Source organism: Cuculus canorus, chromosome 7, assembly GCF_017976375.1.
Source record: "Cuculus canorus isolate bCucCan1 chromosome 7, bCucCan1.pri, whole genome shotgun sequence".
NCBI classification, from domain to species: Eukaryota; Metazoa; Chordata; class Aves; order Cuculiformes; family Cuculidae; genus Cuculus; species Cuculus canorus.
In genome coordinates this window covers 33,449,470-33,467,064 of record NC_071407.1, presented here as the reverse complement: position 1 = coordinate 33,467,064, position 17,595 = coordinate 33,449,470, and the positions used below count along the sequence as shown (strand labels likewise).

Here is a 17,595-nt window from a genome sequence, read left to right as displayed (position 1 = left end):
GTAAGAGTTAGGCCCTTCTCTTACCATTTCCAAGTAAAGCTGGCTACAAATATTTTGGTTTTGTTCTGCCAGGTTGAACGCCTTTAAAATCTCAAAACCATTCTGTGAAGCCGAAGTATTTCCAATTCTGGTAAGGTAAGGTATAAGTATATAGGTAAGGTGTAAGTATATATACATCTTACCTGTACTTCAAATGAATAAATTCCTCAGGTTTTGCGCCAAGAAAAATTATTGCTGTAGGTTTGACCTATTTTATAGGCACTGCATTTTTTCCAGTGCAGAAGCTTACTTCCAAACTGAGTAACAATAAAACTGTCAATTACTCTTTAATAGCATTCCCTATGACTATGCTTCTATAACGAGGTTGCTGCAAAGAAAGTCAATCAACCAACAGAAGGAATCATAGAATCATAGGATCACCAGGTTCGAAAAGACCTCTTGGATCACTGAGTCCAACCATTCCTGTCTGCCACTAAACCATGGCCCTGAGCAAAATGCTGAGGAGAATGCTATGGAACAAATCCATTCCCAGAACTATCCCTTATTCTTGATTAAGGTGCAGGCAGAGAAGATGTGACAGGTCATGCTCACACTGATTAGACACACGGGCACAAAAAAAGTGTTTGCTCTTCGGAAAGTCAACGTGTGCAACAGCAGTCACAAACAATCATTACTCACCTATCCATGCCTTTATCATTGCTCCAAACTAGGACTCTGAATGCAAAACAATTCCATGATTTTAGGAAAAATATTTTAAGTTTTGTTTTGCATTTTCCCCCTTTTCCCTTCCAATAAAACCTAAAGTCTTTAGGGTTAAATAGGAATATTCTCTGTAACACTCAAGGAATATGAAAACTGCTTCTAAGATGATGATCAGAGAACAAAAATACACTGATCATGAGAGCAAAAATGAAGGATAGTTACTATAAAAAATATGAGAACGTGTTGCAAAGCTCTTCGTCATTTTGGTATTTATTAGGTATTGATGTAAAAGGCAGTAACGCTCAACAGGCAGTGCATCAGTTTGTGTGTGGTCCTGTGGTGCCATCCCGTGTCCAACACAGGCACCCGCAGGAATGCACATTCAGGAGCATTTCAACTCAGGGTGTTTGCGATCTGTATCCTTTATGTCATTTTAAACCCACCGTTTGCTATCACTGCGTACGTGTGTCACTTATATCACTGTAAGCACCTAAATACGTTTGGTTTGTTTCTTAAAGAAGGAAAAGCTTTTACAGGAGAAATTCAAGAGAAATCCTCTGTAAACAATCACATTATTCCCCCCATTTATGTGCGAGCATGGAAGAGAAAAATTAGAAATATTTAAACACATCATGTAACAATATACTTATTCCTTCTTGTGTGATTCAGAATTCCATTCTATTCCGTGCTAACCACATTTCTGTAGTCCCCAAAACCAGTCGTCAGGTTGGCCAAAACAAAGACCTTTGTGTGTAGAGAAAGCAGACTGCACAGCTTCAACAGGGTAAGTGGAACCCCTGGAAGCAGTTATCCGTCAGGAAAGTTCTCAGCTTCAGAAGGAATTCAGCTATTAAGTATTCCATAAAAAACAACGTGCATCTTCAGATCTGACCCCTACTGTTCATAGCAGAAAGATGCATTTTTCTTACACAACTGGTTTCTGGTCATACTCCTGGGTTGAGTATGTTGAAATTACCCTTGATGTTGAATATTACTACAGAACAAACGAATTCCCAGGGCTGTCACACTTACATCGTCAGCTTTCCCTGCACTTTAAGTGACCCACTTTGGTTTGATAGCTATACACACACTAAAAGATAAATTTTACATAGGAATGCGTGGGTAAAATTACTTAAGGACAAGTAAATAATTATTAATCCCATCCAGTAATTAGAATGACCTACTGGTGCCAGTAGAGTCACTGCTGTTTATGTCACAACGACCCAGCTGCAAGCAGAACCTTCTGAACAAAGAGCTGGGCTCGCTCTGCAGCCCACATCACCTCTGTACACAACTAATGTCCTAGAAACCTTTTAGCATCTTGACAAACCTACTTTGCTTCTGCTTTATTGCTGTGGTAGGACTGGCCAAAGACTATCACAGACAGAAACATTGCATTTATGTATTTATTTAACATCCAGGTCAACAAAAGCTAGCAATGGATAATCACAGTCTGAGGAAATCGGGTTTAAAAGTCTGGTAACTGAAACTTAGGTCCTAATAACCCTGTTGAAGACGCACAGATGAAAACGCAGGTTGAAGTGGAATGAAATTCAGCTCGTATCGCTTTTCTAGCCATCAGCTCCAAAATTTTTTTAGTATTGTATCACATATAACATTATGTGGGGAAAAAAGTGTGTTTAAATCCAAATTTCTGTTTTGTTAAAGTAACCAACTCTGGTCTTTAGCAATGCCTCTCGGTGGGAGAAAAGGGGACTGGTGACACGCTGCTGCGTTGCCAGCGGGCTGTGGCGGATATATTCCCATGGCTCTGCATATAAAGCGAAGTGCTGCTGCCAGGATTCAGAAATACTGTTTAATTGGTGGAAAAATGTCACACTGGGTGAGTAGAAAAGCAGAAGAGGGTTGTATTAAAATAAACAAACTGCCTGAGAGAGAAGCCCAGGTTCATGCATAGTGGAAACGGCAGATGACTCCCATCACTGATGTTCGGTGCCTGCCTTGACCCACGGACTGGGAGCTGAGGCTCCTAACGTGGGCTCTTCTCTTAGGTGTCTATGGTTAGATGGTAAACCTGTGTAACCTCCTGTTTGATAAACTGCAGGTAAAAAGACATTTCTCAAAGCGCTGATGCATGTAGTAATGCAATTCAGCCTAGATTAAAAAAATCTGAGCTAAAAGAAAAAGTAAAATAGAAAAAGGAAAGAGTAAAAACACCCTGGTAAGCCAGAAATGCGGCTGCCTTGTTTTTACTCTTAAAATATTGGTTGGTTGTGTCAGAAGTTGAATTGCAAATTTTCCTACAGTTCTGGAAAATCTGTAATCTGCAATACAAGGGTTCTTCTAAATTGTTTGAGCACTAGGGATTGACTATGCAGATTTTAATATTAACACTCAATTTGTACAAATCCCCTTTTCATCATTAAAAGATATAACTCATTTTGATTTAAAACCTACTGACATTTCAGACAAATTTGGGTATATTTTTCCCTTTCTATGGTTAAAAGTAGTTCACCCAGGAACGATGAAACTGAAATGAAAACTCACAGCATTTCAAGTTCCTTCACTGATCATCGCTTAACTGCCTTACTCAGTGTCTATGTTACAGTTCAGTTTCACACCAGAGCACTGGAAAAAATCATGTGTATTCATTTTCAGCATCTCATCTTTTGCAATACTGTCTAAAAGGAATGACAATCTAATGGCAAAACTATGAGATAATTTTTTTTTTTTTGGTGGTTTATTTAATATTTGCTACTTTGTGGGAAGGAATAAAAAACCGGTAAGAACTTTTCAGGCCTTTTGTATACAGTCTGAAAGAACCAGAAGTGACATCCCCTCCTTTTACGTGCCAATGTTTACAAATTCCTGGAGGAACCAGAAAAATCCAGCCGACTTCAAATTCAGTTTGGCAGAGGCAACGTCTCATATTGGAGGCGTTCAATAATTTCAAAAATCATATTTCAACATACACACTTCTGCTTTAACGCCTCCAAGTAGCCCGATTATTGGAGCCACCCCAGATTTCGAACAACAGTTTGAAGGATCTGGCAACTCCTACGCTGCACATGGGGCTGCGGCATTTAAAACGGGAGCCAGAGTCCGCACAGATATTTGAGAAAGGGTCTGCAAAGCCATCCCCAAAGTGCTGCTATTTAAAGTCCTGAATTTTTCTTTTCAAGTTATAAATTTAAATAGATAGGCTATAAAGAAAACTAATCAAAGGATATCATTAATGGATTGGTTTTTTTCCCAGTGCCTTACCTTGTTATTTTCTATTGCATACCATACCTGATTTTAAAGGTGGAAGTGTAGATGTTTTTTTCCCTTCCATCAACTTCACTTGGCTGTGCTGTTCCTCAAGCATTTCTTTATTGCTGAAAAAGTTAATTTATATCCAATTTTTGAAGCCATAATTTAAGTGGTCAGTGCTACTACTCTTTGCATGCTTAGCCACGTACTGCTGAACAATATCCTATACTTATTAGACATAGTGATGCCTAACAAAGAGAAACAACATACCAGGGAAGCTGTGGCTGCTCCATCCCTGGAGGTGTTCCAGGCCAGGTTGGATGGCCCTTGGGCAGCCTGAGCCAGTGGGAGGTGTCCCTGCCCATGGCAGGGGGTTGGAACTGGATGATCTTTAAGGTCCCTTCCAACCCAAATGATTCTATGACTATGATTTCTGAATAGCTGTCCCAATGAATGCATATAGTGGGAAAATATGCAGAGATATAGGCAAGTTCTATACATGTACTTGTTATACCCGAGATATAGACCATTGTTATGTCAGCGTTTGCCCTCTAGCGGTAATCTTCTGGTAGCAGAGTTATATTCCACGTAAACTTAATATACACGCTAACTGAAAATAAATCCTTTTCTGCTCGATTGGAATGGGAATTGATGGAGTTCCATGGCCAAGCCAGTAAGAAACCTGGTACATCACCTTTCTCGTTGCCTTGGAGCACTGTATTTCATAAAGAAAAGCACTCTGTTGCCACTTGCACTGCAAAATACTTGAAATTACTTATTTCCTTATAAATAGTCAACTGGGCAATCTACTAAGAAGGTAACAACTTCAGAAAAACAATGACATTGTAATACTTGCTTTTTCTTTTGTTCAAATAAAGCTTGCTCTTCTTTCAGTGCCTTTTCTGCTACTGATATATAATTTTCAGTTCACTTTGCCCAAATTGTCCTATCACAGGATAGAAACTTAAATTTATTTCTGCGCGGACATCTTCCTTTTAAAACAGTTTGATATCTATAATGAAATATTACATAAGAAAGTAAACATATTTGTTTGAACTGTGAAACTTAATCAATTGGTCAATATTAAAAAAAAAAATCAATGAGCTCTAGTTCATTAAAAACTAGTTCCAAGAAATAATTTTTATGTAACAATAAAAGCATTCATGAATATTGGAGGGAATCATTGATATAATGATAAATATTGAGAAAAAAATAATTAAAAACATTTCCGGTGTGTTTATTCTCTCCTTTACACAAAAAGGTACTTGCTTTTATCAGAAAGGATTCACCAACAAATTATCCCCAATAGGTATTGTATTATTTGCATATTGTGAACTATGACGAGTAAAGCAACTATTAAATGCTTTGTATACGAATGTAAAGGAATTTAACATATCATCTGGTATTTATACTCATTTATCATTTTGCATATACTAGAAATGAAAAAGTAAGTCACCTTGCAGGGTCCTACAGTATTATTATTTTGTACTATAAAATTCTATTGGTTTTCAGCAGAATTAATCTGAACATTCAAGGGTATAACAATCAAAATAGGAATAAAAAAGGAAGTGAGATGATATAAAAGATTAATGGTGGGTTTTAATTTGAGAAAAAATAATTTAAATAATACAAAATATAAAAGTCATATTGTATTCTACAGACTTATATTAAAAATACAATTTATTCATCAAATTAATATTTAACAATGAGTATAATGATGCGTATTAAGATGTTCTTCTATTTTCCAGTAGAAATGCTGAGTTTTCCAGCACTTGCAAGAGCCTTATCACATAACATTGCACAAAGCTTAGTCACCTGCACAGATTAGCTGACCCCAAGTAGAGCCATTTGTTCTTCCTGGGGTTTTTCCCTGCTTCAGTAATATCATGGATTGTTCATCAGCAAGAAATTATTCTTTTTCATCTTCTATAATACTTTCTTTCTGCTTCTGAAATCTCAGCTTTTCTTTTTCATTAGGCCACTCCTCTGACAAATGCAAGCTGGACTGCAACAGTTTGCTTAAATTGAGCTTTTCAACAGGTGGCATTTCTACTGGAATTAAAAGAATATTAGTGTAATCCTAAGTATCAATCAAGTCAGATTTTTTCTAAGCAGAACACAGCATTCAGATAGTGTCAATCAAGCAGAAGTGGGATTTGCCAGTCTTTTTTTTTTCCGTTTTCTTTTAATATATATTTTACTTGCAAAGATTTTTCACATGTTGACAACAATCTGTGTTCTGGAAGAAACCTCTAGTTTATTGATGAGCATGAGCAGAACAGTGGCTTCCTTTTGATTCATAATTTATGGATCTAAATTTGGTAAATGTTTTATCCAGCTTTTTATCAACTTCACCATGCAGCAAGTGATTCAAGGTTACAATCGTATTCGTCAAGTGTTTAACACCTAGAATCATAGAGTCACAGAATAGTTTGGGTTGGAAGGGACCTTAAAGATCATTCAGTTCCAACCCCCCTGCCATGGGCAGGGACACCTCCCACTGGCTCAGGCTGCCCAAGGCCCATCCAACCTGGCCTGGAACACCTCCAGGAATGGGGCAGACACAGCTTCCCTGGGCAACCTGGGACAGGGCCTCACCACTCTCATGGGGAAGAAATTCCTCCTTATGTCCAGTCTAAATCTGCCCCTCTCCAGTTTATACCCATTGCCCCTCATCCTGTCCCCACAAGCCTTTATGAACAGCCCCTCTTCAGCTTTCCTGTAGCCCCTTCAGGTACTGGAAGGTCACTCTAAGGTCTCCTTGGAGCCTTCTCTTCTCCAGGCTGAACAACCTCAACTCCCTCAGCCTGTCCTCATACGGGAGGTGCTCCAGCCCTCCTTCGGACCCGTTCCAACAGCTCCATATCCTTCTTATGTTGATGATTCCAGGGCTGGACACAATACTCCAGATGAGGTCTCACAAGAGAGGAATAGAGGGGCAGAATCCCCTCCCTTGCCCTGCTGGCCACGCTGCTTTTGATGCAGCCCAGGACACAGTTGGCCTTCTGGGCTGCGAGCATTGCTGGCTTCTGTTGAGCTTCTCATCAACCAGCATCCCCAAGTCCTTCTCTGCAGGGCTGCTCTCAATCACATCATCCCCCATTGTGTACTGAAATCGGGGATTGCCCCGGCCCAGGTGTAGGACCTTGCACTTGGCCTTCTTCAGCCTCATGAGGTTCTCACAGCCCCACTTCTCCAGCCTATTCAGGTCCTTGTGGATGACATCCTGTCCTTCCTGTGTGGCAACTACACCACTCTGCTTGGTGTCATTTGCAAACTTGCTGAGGGTGACTGACTTGGCACCAAGTTTAAAAGCCACGTGTCCTTGACACTCTGTGGAAATCAAGTTTCTCAGAAGAGCATCCACAGCCTCATTTGCTGAAGGTCCTTTGTTGTCTTCACCACAGCCACGTTCCCCATGGTGCACAGCTCCATATCACTGCTGGATCCCCTGCCTCCTTCAGGGCTGAGCCAAGACCCACGCAACTAAACGGAGAGTCTACCACAGACATCAGCAAGGTTTAAATACAGCCATGTCAAATAAACTGTACGAACAACAGCGATTTCTGAAATGGAGGAAGACACGACAGTGGAAAATCCCAGCTTTATACTGGGATCTCTACTTGAGATCTAAAAAACAGATTGGAAATGAAGACTCCCATAATGCATGTACATATAAGGATTGAGTTGAGGCTGTATATAACCCTATCTTTTTCTCTCACTTCATTTTTCTGCAGCATTTATAGACTGCCAATGTAGATTTGGGTATAAATAAGTATTACATGAACTGTCTGTGACTGAATTAAAGTTTTTTCTGCATGAGGAATAGCAGTTAAAAATATGTTTCATGTATCAGAGGAAGTAAAAAGGCAAAGCAAACAGATACAATAATCATTAACATACTACAAGAGTCCAAATGCAATCTGTGAGTCAAAACAAGAAAGATATTTTAACATAATCGATCTAAATAAGTAGTGCAATGGCAAAACCCAAAGTACTGACGGAAGCTTTAGCACACCAGCATTTCATCACAAAAGGCATCTCAGATTATCTTTAACTACACCTTTTTAGATGTTAATTTTTACACACAACTGAACTTTCATTTTTACATGGTGATTATTAATTCTAGGTAATAATTAATTCTAGGTAATATTAATTCTAGGTAATTAACTCCAGGGTGTGACTTACACTAAAGTACACAATTCACAGCCACTGATTAATTAGGGTAGCTACAGAAGTGCCAAGCTCAGCAACTGCTGACCACCAAGTATTAATCCACTTTTTTTTGGAGTAGGGCTGTATCCTAGACCTTCTGCTGCCCAAACAATAACCACAACAGCTAAATACATTGCAGCTCACCTTTCATTGCAGTGTTGAGAGATCATACGATACACAAAGGTTTGGTTCTGCGTGAACTATAGAGTCAGGAGGTTTCCTGAATCCCAGAGAAGAAACATACAGGATTTCATCTCCCTCTTCTCACATTTTAGAAAATAAGCATTATTCCAAGGCACATTCTATTATCCTCTCTGCATGAAGTATGTATATACTACTTCTTACACACTGCTCTCATCCAACAGGAACAGATGGGCCACGTGGGAGGGAGCAAAACTCTTGCATATTACAGAAGGTTCCCAAACTTCATGTGCATGCCCACAGATTCTAAATATTAAAAGTCCATGAGATTATTTTTCCTTAAATATACCACTACCTAAACTAAAAATTAAACATAACATAATTAAGTAATAATAGTGTTCCAGAGCATAATTTATACTTGTTTTGTCATTCTAATCTATTCTGTTTGGATCAAGCAGAACAGAATGCAGTCCCACATTCTTAATATAAGAAGGAGATGGAGCTGTTGGAACGGGTCCAGAGGAGGCTACAAAGATGATCCGAGGACAGGCTGAGAGAGTTGGGGTTGTTCAGCGTGGAGAAGAGAAGGCTCTGAGGAGAGCTTAGAGCGACCTTCCAGTACATGAAGGGGCTACAAGAGAGCTGGGGAGGGGCTGTTCACAAAGGCTTCTGGTGACGGGACGTGGACAAACGGGCATAAACTGGAGAGGGGCAGATTTGGACTGGACATAAGGAAGAATTTCTTCCCCATGAGGGTGGTGAGGCCCTGTCTCAGGTTGCCCAGGGAAGCTGTGGCTGCCCCATCCCTGGAGGTGTTCCAGGCCAGGTTGGATGGGCCTTGGGCAGCCTGAGCCAGTGGGAGGTGTCCCTGCCCACGGCAGGGGGGTTGGAACTGGACGGTCTTTAATGTCCCTTCCAATCTAAACTATTCTATGATTCTCATGCAGACAAAAATCAGCAGAAAAAAAATGTTTTTGATTTGCTATTTTGAAGAACACTAATGAAATCCTCAAAATTTTCATGTACCACTGAATGGGAGTTAAAAACCAAAACAACTGACTAGTGTTTGAAGTATATTATGTTTTTATTTTGAAAGGGAGAATATAACAAATGCCTAAGGGAACTTGGAAAAACAGGTGTCATGGTCCCCTTTACAACACAGACACCATACTATTGTCAGACGCTATTCTGCTAATTTCCAAACAAACCCCTCCCTTCACATACTATCCTGAGGAGTTATTGGCAGTAATTAATTCTAAATTGCTACTGCTGAGTACAGAAAGTAAACTCTGAAAAATGATACTGGTTCATCTTGCACAGATAGATAAAGAGATAAAAAAGCAGACAGCCTGTTTTCATTGTCTGCACATCTTCAAAAACAGAAGAAAGAACCAAGAAAAGGTCCTTCAGCTCATTACTGAGCTCTTAAGACTACACTAATGTTAGGAGTAGAGAAAATAAATATACTTGGACATCCCTAAGATGAATACTATCTTCTGTTCAGGGATTTTACTTCTCTAGTCCAACATAAAAAAGACATGCTTTTGTTACTGCCCTATATATTTTATTTCAGGTAACAATTAAAATGCTTAAAGATAAATTAATTTCTTATTTGTAAAGGCATTCACAGAATCACAGAATCACAAGGTTGGAAAGGACCCATTGGATCATCGAGTCCAACCATTCCTAACACTCCCTAAACCATGTCCCTCAGCACTTCATCCACCCGTTCCTTAAACACCTCCAGGGAAGGTGACTCGACCCCCTCCCTGGGCAGCTGTTCCAGTACCCAATGACTCTTACTGTGAAGAATTTTTTTCCGATATCCAACCTGAACCTCCCCTGGCGGAGCTTCAGGCCATTCCCCCTTGTCCTGTCCCCTGTCACTTGGGAGAAGAGCCCAGCTCCCTCCTCTCCACAACCTCCTTTCAGGTAGTTGTAGAGAGTAATAAGGTCTCCCCTCAGCCTCCTCTTCTCCAGGCTAAACAACCCCAGCTCTCTCAGCCGCTCCTCGTAAGACTTGTTCTCCAGCCCCTCACCACCTCACCAGTTTCGTTGCTCTTCTCTGGACACGCTCCAGAGCCTCAACATCCTTCTTGTGGTGAGGGGCCCAGAACTGAACACAGTATTCGAGGTGCGGTCTCACCAGTGCCGAGTACAGAGGGAGAATAACCTCCCTGCACCTGCTGGTGACCCCATTTCTGATCCAAGCCAAGATGCCATTGGCCTTCTTGGCCACCTGGGCCACTGCTGGCTCATGTTCAGTAACAACAGTAAGGACATGTCCTCTACTGTGCAAAAGTTTTGCTTCACTTTTGCATAATTTGCTTACTAAAACACCACTTGAACGCTAGAGAAAGCTTAGCTTAATTGGACTGAAACATTTCAATGTATTTCAACCATGACAGGGATTTGTTACTGAACACTATGAAAGTCTTTAAAAAGCATAATTTTGAATATCCAAAAGCCACATTAGTTCCACTGAAAACTAAAGGTAACAGTCTGGCACGTTAATCCACTCCTGAGTGGTTTTCTTATTTTGATTCTAAATGTTATTCTGCTGTTGATGGAAATACCAAGTAAACACCTACGCTTGGCATCAGGCCCATGTCCTGAACAACAAACATCAGCCTCGACTACATTAAGCACAAATGAAGCAAAGAGCTTTTTTCCCCCTTTCAATTTGGTACCTGTTGTAAACAGATATAACACAATACACCGGTAAATGGCACAGATTCTACAGAAGGTATTAACTTTCATTTAACTTTATCTTTTTTGCTGTGTCTATATTAATATTTAACAGAAACCCCAAAACACACCCCACTTCCACGGGCCACTGATTGCCATCCTAGGAAGAGAACATCTCTGATATTTTTTCATAATATTTAGCAATGACCTTGCTTGATAAGGTATCAAAATCCACAAAGCTAACAGAACGTGGTCTGAAACAAGCCTTGATTTAAACTTCTCTCAGAGGCTCTAACTTGCCAACCCACTGAGCTACTTAACTTCTCCAATACATCACATGCATCTGCCTGCAGATCAGACAGTAAGAAGTTCTCTTACAAGCATAAAAGCCAACCTAGATGGCATCTCAGTCTATAACATTTTAAGACCTCAAGAAAAGTTAAGTGAGCAATTTTTTACGTATTAGCCATGATAAAATAAATTGTCACTAATAAGGAAAAAAAAAATTACATAAACAGTAAGCATTAGTAACACAGATAAAACTTGTCTCTATAGAAAAACACACTGCTAGCTCTCAAGTCACCCTAAAGCGTTGTAAAATTTGAAGGTAAGTAGTGGTAATTAAGCAAAACTACGGGAATATAGTTTATCACAAAAGAAGAATTAGAAATGAAGTCTTAAAAGACAATCACGTGTAGTTCTGGGAATGCATACTCTTCCCTTTAATGACATCATAAGTGGAACTGAGATTAATTAAAAAACACGGTTATTTTTACAGTATTTTGAGTTCACTTTCAGGATCATGTTATTTTCAGCCAATATTTTTATATTTTGCTATACTGCTTAGCATTTTTAGTGACTCATTCATACTCCGGAGTTACTGCATTCCCTTTAATGACACCACATTTTAACAACACTAATTCCAGTTTGATACTGAAGGTATTCACAGTAATTAGCCTTCACTACAGAAAAATTTAAGTGTGAGGTGTTCTTCTGTGGGAGTATGCCCAGTATTTATATTATTAATGAATTCTGGAATCTATTGGACCATAAATAATGCAAATGATGTTGCGCCTCCTCCTCATTGTTGACAACTTATTAATTTTACTCTCTTAATTTAAATTTACAACTGCAATACTGTGGCAAACAAAGGAGAAAGTGTGATAAACAGCAAATTGTTCTTGTCTTTGAAGAACGTGGGCTCAAACACAATATGGAAACAGAGAAATCACTATCAGGCTTCTGGTATGGAGTTGAAAAATACCAAACTGCTTGTAAAAATTAGCTATGGCATATAATGTATTTAAAGTGTACTAAATTTTTAAGAATAAGTTGGTCTGTTCTTCAGATTGTATACAGCTTTATAATGTTCCTGCCTTCCTTATAACAGCTGGACAGACAGAAGGGATTTCTGCCATAGAATCATAGAATCACCAGGTTGGAAAGGACCCACTGGATCATGGAGTCCAACCATTCCTAACACTCCCTTAAACCATGTCCCTAAGCACTTCATCCACCCGTTCCATACATATTTTCATTTTCCTTGTGTCAAAGGGCGGGCAGACGGGACCGAGTAAGCAGTAAAGCAGAAAAGTACCACACACACTAAGAGAAAGCCATTACGTGTCACACCTCAGCTGCCTCCCGTGCCTTAAGCAGCCATCTCTGCTCTATTGTAGCAGCATCAGCTACTCCTTCAACCTTCTCCAATGGTGTCGATGCAGACAATTGGATCTGCATGGCTTTTAGGGTTTGACATCCATGGGAGGATGTCACTAGTCTCCTTCGTGCTAGCAGCAGTCTGAGTATCTGAACCAGACTACATCCTGAAACAGAAGCTGCACTAACCCATCTGTGGTTTTATTGGCTCCATCTTTTTCCTGCAAGCCAAACATTGTATTTCCATTTTTTTCCAGTCTTCTGCTAATTAAGTATCCTCTTCCATTTCTCTAATATCTCCAATTCCTTTATATTCATAGAATAGTTGGGTTGGAAGGGACCTTAAAGGCCATCCAGTTCCACACCCCCTGCCACGGGCAGGGACACCTCCCACTGGCTCAGGCTGCCCAAGGCCCATCCAACCTGGCCTGGAACACCTCCAGGGATGGGGCAGCCACAGCTTCCCTGGGCAGCCTGGGACAGGGCCTCACCACTCTCATGGGGAAGAAATTCCTCCTTATGTCCAGTCTAAATCTGCCCCTCTCCAGTTTATACCCATTGCTCCTCATCCTACTACTACAAGCCTTTGCAAAAAGTCTTTCCCAGCTTTTGCGTAGCCCCTTCCAGGTACTGGAAAGTCCCTAGAAAACATCATTTCCATGAATACTTACACTCTTTACTATTCTTATGAAGTGCCTGGCATACACACTAGACATTTCTCATCTTCATTAAACAACCTTACCCTCTGTTCATGCTTCTTTGCTGATCCTAAAGAAAAACCTCTGCTGAAAGTTTCTATTTCTGTAACCACTCTACATGTAACAGACTCCCTGATAAACAAAACCAAACTCTTCTTCTCCACTGAGGGATTTAAAATGCATGGTTTGATGTTTTTTAATCACAACATCAAAGCGTTCTTTTTTCCTCACTTGTCCTAGACAGCAATATCCCTTTCGGGTGCAAAGCTGGAAGACACTCATTAGTGAAAAAGCCCACAAGGAAAGTAGCCCTTGGTTCGTGCTCATTTAAAAAGAAATTACATTAACTGCACATGAATACATCTCCAACATACCTGAAGCAGCTGGCCCTGTCCAGAGTCGTTTCCCATTCTCAGAATCCTAAAGAAAGCACAGGATGGATTTTAATCCTCTTTTTATGACATCTTTTGGTGGAAATTCAAGGGGACAGTGTCTCAGATTCAAGGCTCTCAATGAAGTTAAGTTTCCTGCAAAAATGATATAGTTTAGCAAACACAGAATCCTAGAACAGTCCACGGTGGAAGGGACCTTGAAAGATCATTGGGCCAAACCTTTCAAAGTTTTGAATGACGGGCAAGTTTTCACACATACATAGCAGTTGAGTCAAAGTGCATGACTGCTACTTACCGTGTTTATCATTTCTATGATAATTACCATTACTACATATGCAGATATCATATACTACCATAAAGCTTTTATTTAGCCAAGTCCAGTAATTTTTATCTTGCTGTTTTCAGAGCTACAAATCACTGAATACTTTTATATATGCATAGTATTACTAATACTGCAATACTTAAGATTCCTGATGGGCTATATTTCTCTTCTTGAATCTAGTCTATTCTGGACAGGCTAGACTGAATTACATTGAAATGTTTGCTTTCTCCTTGAAAGTAACTCCTCAGAACATTAAAGCTGTGGCTGCCCCATCCCTGGAGGTGTTCCAGGCCAGGTTGGATGGGCCTTGGGCAGCCTGAGCCAGTGGGAGGTGTCCCTGCCCACAGCAGGGGGGGTGGAACTGGATGATCTTTAAGGTCCCTTCCAACCCAAATTAGTCTATGATTCTACCATTTGCTAGGCTTAACTAAGACCACCTTCCCACTGAGGATTCTGTGAAAAAATAGAGTTGAAACCTTCCAGAGTTTGCACCAGATGTATACAAAGCCAAACACTTACTTTATCACTTCACATACTTACAAATAAAGCACAACGCTATCATCCTCTTCTGCCAAGACCGTCTCCCTTTTCCCAGCACAGGAACATGTCTCTGAACCGAGCCAAAGATGTAGCGTGCACCCAGCACCTGCTCTGCCCCTTGATGACTTCAGACATTTAGCTTGGTTTCTGAAATTTTTTACATGAATTTGGGTTAAAAAACCCCAAACCTGTCATTCTTGTTATGATTGTTTGCATGCTTTTTCTTTTACCTGTTTTTGCCCTTCTATTCTTTTGTTGCTTAACAGGCTTGGGATGCTTTCATGTTTTTTAATTTGTTTTTTAATTTGTTTTTTTAACTATTTCATTTCTCTAAGCAAGTTGTTCACTGCATTCAAGATTAGTCTAGACAAAATCAACTTCCTCACAGCAGCTTAGGTAACCAGTACAATCTCTCAACTCCTGTTCTTGTGCTTTTAATCAAAGGAATGGAATTTGTGGTGTTTATAAATGCATTTTTACCCTATACTATTTTTTTTATATAGGAAAGATTACAGATTTTAATTTAAAACCTTTCCTCCTTTTGTTTCTAGTGCATTGTTCTGATTTTCTGCTTCTGAAATAATTGGATTTATATTTCTTCTCGCTCTCAGCACCACTATTACCTATTCTTGCCCAAGGAGACAAAGGGACACCTTCTCTTGATGACAAACAAGAGAGGGACATAAATATTTAGCCTCCTAAGGGCTAATGGGTTCATGCATCTCAAACAGAAGTACATGCAGCACAGGTTACACGTGTAAAGAGATGACTAGCAAGACTGAAGTCATCCATCACGTTCTTACTGTCTAGTGAAATGGGAACAAAGTGCAAAATGTGCACACTAAATTCCAGAAATCAGATTTATGCCAAGTGTTTATAAATATTTATAAATCATATTACATAGAAGTAAAATTAGCAATTTTCTCTTCCTATCTAGATTTTCAGAATGAAATAAGACTTTCAGTCAGTTTTGATTCAAACAAAAGCACAACAGTCTAAATCTGTTAAATCTTTCAAAAAATAAATGTAACAAGTCTCTAAAGGAAAAGTAATATCCTATTTTACCCTGACATTTGTCTTAGATTGCCATATGGTTTATAAGATTGCATCTAAGAAGTGCAGTACTAAACCCCACACTATCTCAATCTCGTCAATCAGAATATATTTGTCATATTGCATTACTGGAGTCACACTTTAAATCTCCATTCACAGCTTGACTGTAGAGTCCGACCTGCCTCGCTTTCTACAGGTTGACTGCTTAAATATACTAACTGTGTCTATCTGCTTTATTCATTACAGTATAAAATAGTATGTTTGCTTGTTTAAAGTGTTTTCATAAAACCTTCCTTGGAGAAATGACAAATACATTACTAATGGCACAACTATTTGATTTTAAATTACCTGTAATTAAAGCTGAAAGGAATGTTACGACACAAACAGCACAGTGTGATTAACAACTCCATTTGACGTTACTTTTCTAGTAATATCGACTACAGCAATATTGACAAAGGACATTTCTAAAGGAAAAATAAAACCATCATGAGAGCAATTGAACGCCAACGAGCAGCTCAGGTTGTACTGAGGTTCTCCAAGAAGCTGGGGAGCACAAAGGCATTTTTCCAAGCATCGCAATGGGGACAGAGCTGCTGGATCCTTCCATTTCTCTTGGAACAGACTTAAGACCCAAGAGCAAATGGGTTCTTCACATCAAGGAGATGATATGTACAGCTTGCTACACATAATGATACCACAGCTAAATAGAGAATTTACTGCAACATTCTATTACACAGATTTGTTCCAATTTCACTGAAGTGCACCTAACACTTTTTTATTTTCAACTACATTCCAATTTTTCATTGTTTACCTGTTTTTTTTTTTTTGATCAACCGTGGGGGTTAGAGCTGGCCAATAACTTCTCAATAGTTTAAGAACATCTGAGTTTTACCGTCTGAACACCAAAGTTAATTAAGAGCAAAGGAAAATTTAGCTCAAATCTCAAAAATATTCAAAACTTACATCTCCCCACCTACAGACCACAGCTAGAACTCAAACTCTCAGATTTTAATTGGATCTATTACACTGAAGTCTGCTAAAGCTGAACTCAAACTGAGAACCAATGAAAACCAGAATTAGTTGAATCATTACTCTGAAATTGCACTCAAATTGCAGCTGAGGTGATTTAGAGAAACTGAACAGGAACGGGACTGAAGAAATTATTTGTTGAAATCCCTGGGTAAACACTTGGATCAAAAATTAAACTACACTGCAGGCGTACCACATGCTGGCTGCAAAACAGACATATTGTTATTTGACTGTAAGAGAAGTTCATGAGAGAACAATTTGGAGTCAAGCCTGCTAACACCTCAAAAAAGGAGAGGAGTTTTGAAGAGACACAGATCAATGGAAACACCCCAGGCAGACAAACTGGCCAGGAAAAAAAAAAAAAGGCATAAGGAGAAGAATGACTTGACTAAAACTAAAAATACAGCACAGCAGTAGTGCTTTATACATAATTATGTTAGAGTAACAGAAGCACATAACATTGAAAATCCATATTTATTGCACAGAGACTAAATACGCTGTTATGTAATTATAGCTGATGTTTTTGTGAAGTATATCCATAAAGCTCATAAACAACTGTATCTCTGTCAAACAAGCAAGCATTTCCAACGCTCTGAACAATCCTATTGATTGTTATCAATATGGCATTGATTATGAGGAATGCTGAGGTTTGGAGGGTTATTAAATTTACTCTAAAACCAAAAAGTTTGCTAAGTAAGTTACATTTACCAGAATATCTTTTCCTACAATTATGATTCAACAAATTAGAAAATTACTTCAAATAATCATAAACTATAAATGCAGAAAGGAAGAGCTACATTCCTAACAAAAAGAAATGGCTTTGAAGATGCACCTTGTAAAGAATGATCTGGGAATACAATTAGATTTAAAATAGTTTAGGGTGAAGAAACTGAATCTATTTTTAAACAGAAATCAACAAAATGAATCACACAGATGACTTCAG

The 17,595-nt window shown here is 39.2% G+C and overlaps 1 protein-coding gene across 1 annotated transcript in view; it reads right to left on the bottom strand.

Moving 5' to 3' along the window:
• LRRC27 (leucine rich repeat containing 27) overlaps nt 1–17,595 on the bottom strand; it is a 34,005-nt gene that overhangs the window by 7,953 nt on the left and 8,457 nt on the right. Inside the window, 5 exon segments of the mRNA XM_054071744.1 lie at nt 3,950–4,040; nt 4,772–4,861; nt 5,731–5,806; nt 5,809–5,964; nt 13,691–13,843. Of these exon segments, the coding sequence (XP_053927719.1) occupies nt 3,950–4,040; nt 4,772–4,861; nt 5,731–5,806; nt 5,809–5,964; nt 13,691–13,843 (566 nt within the window).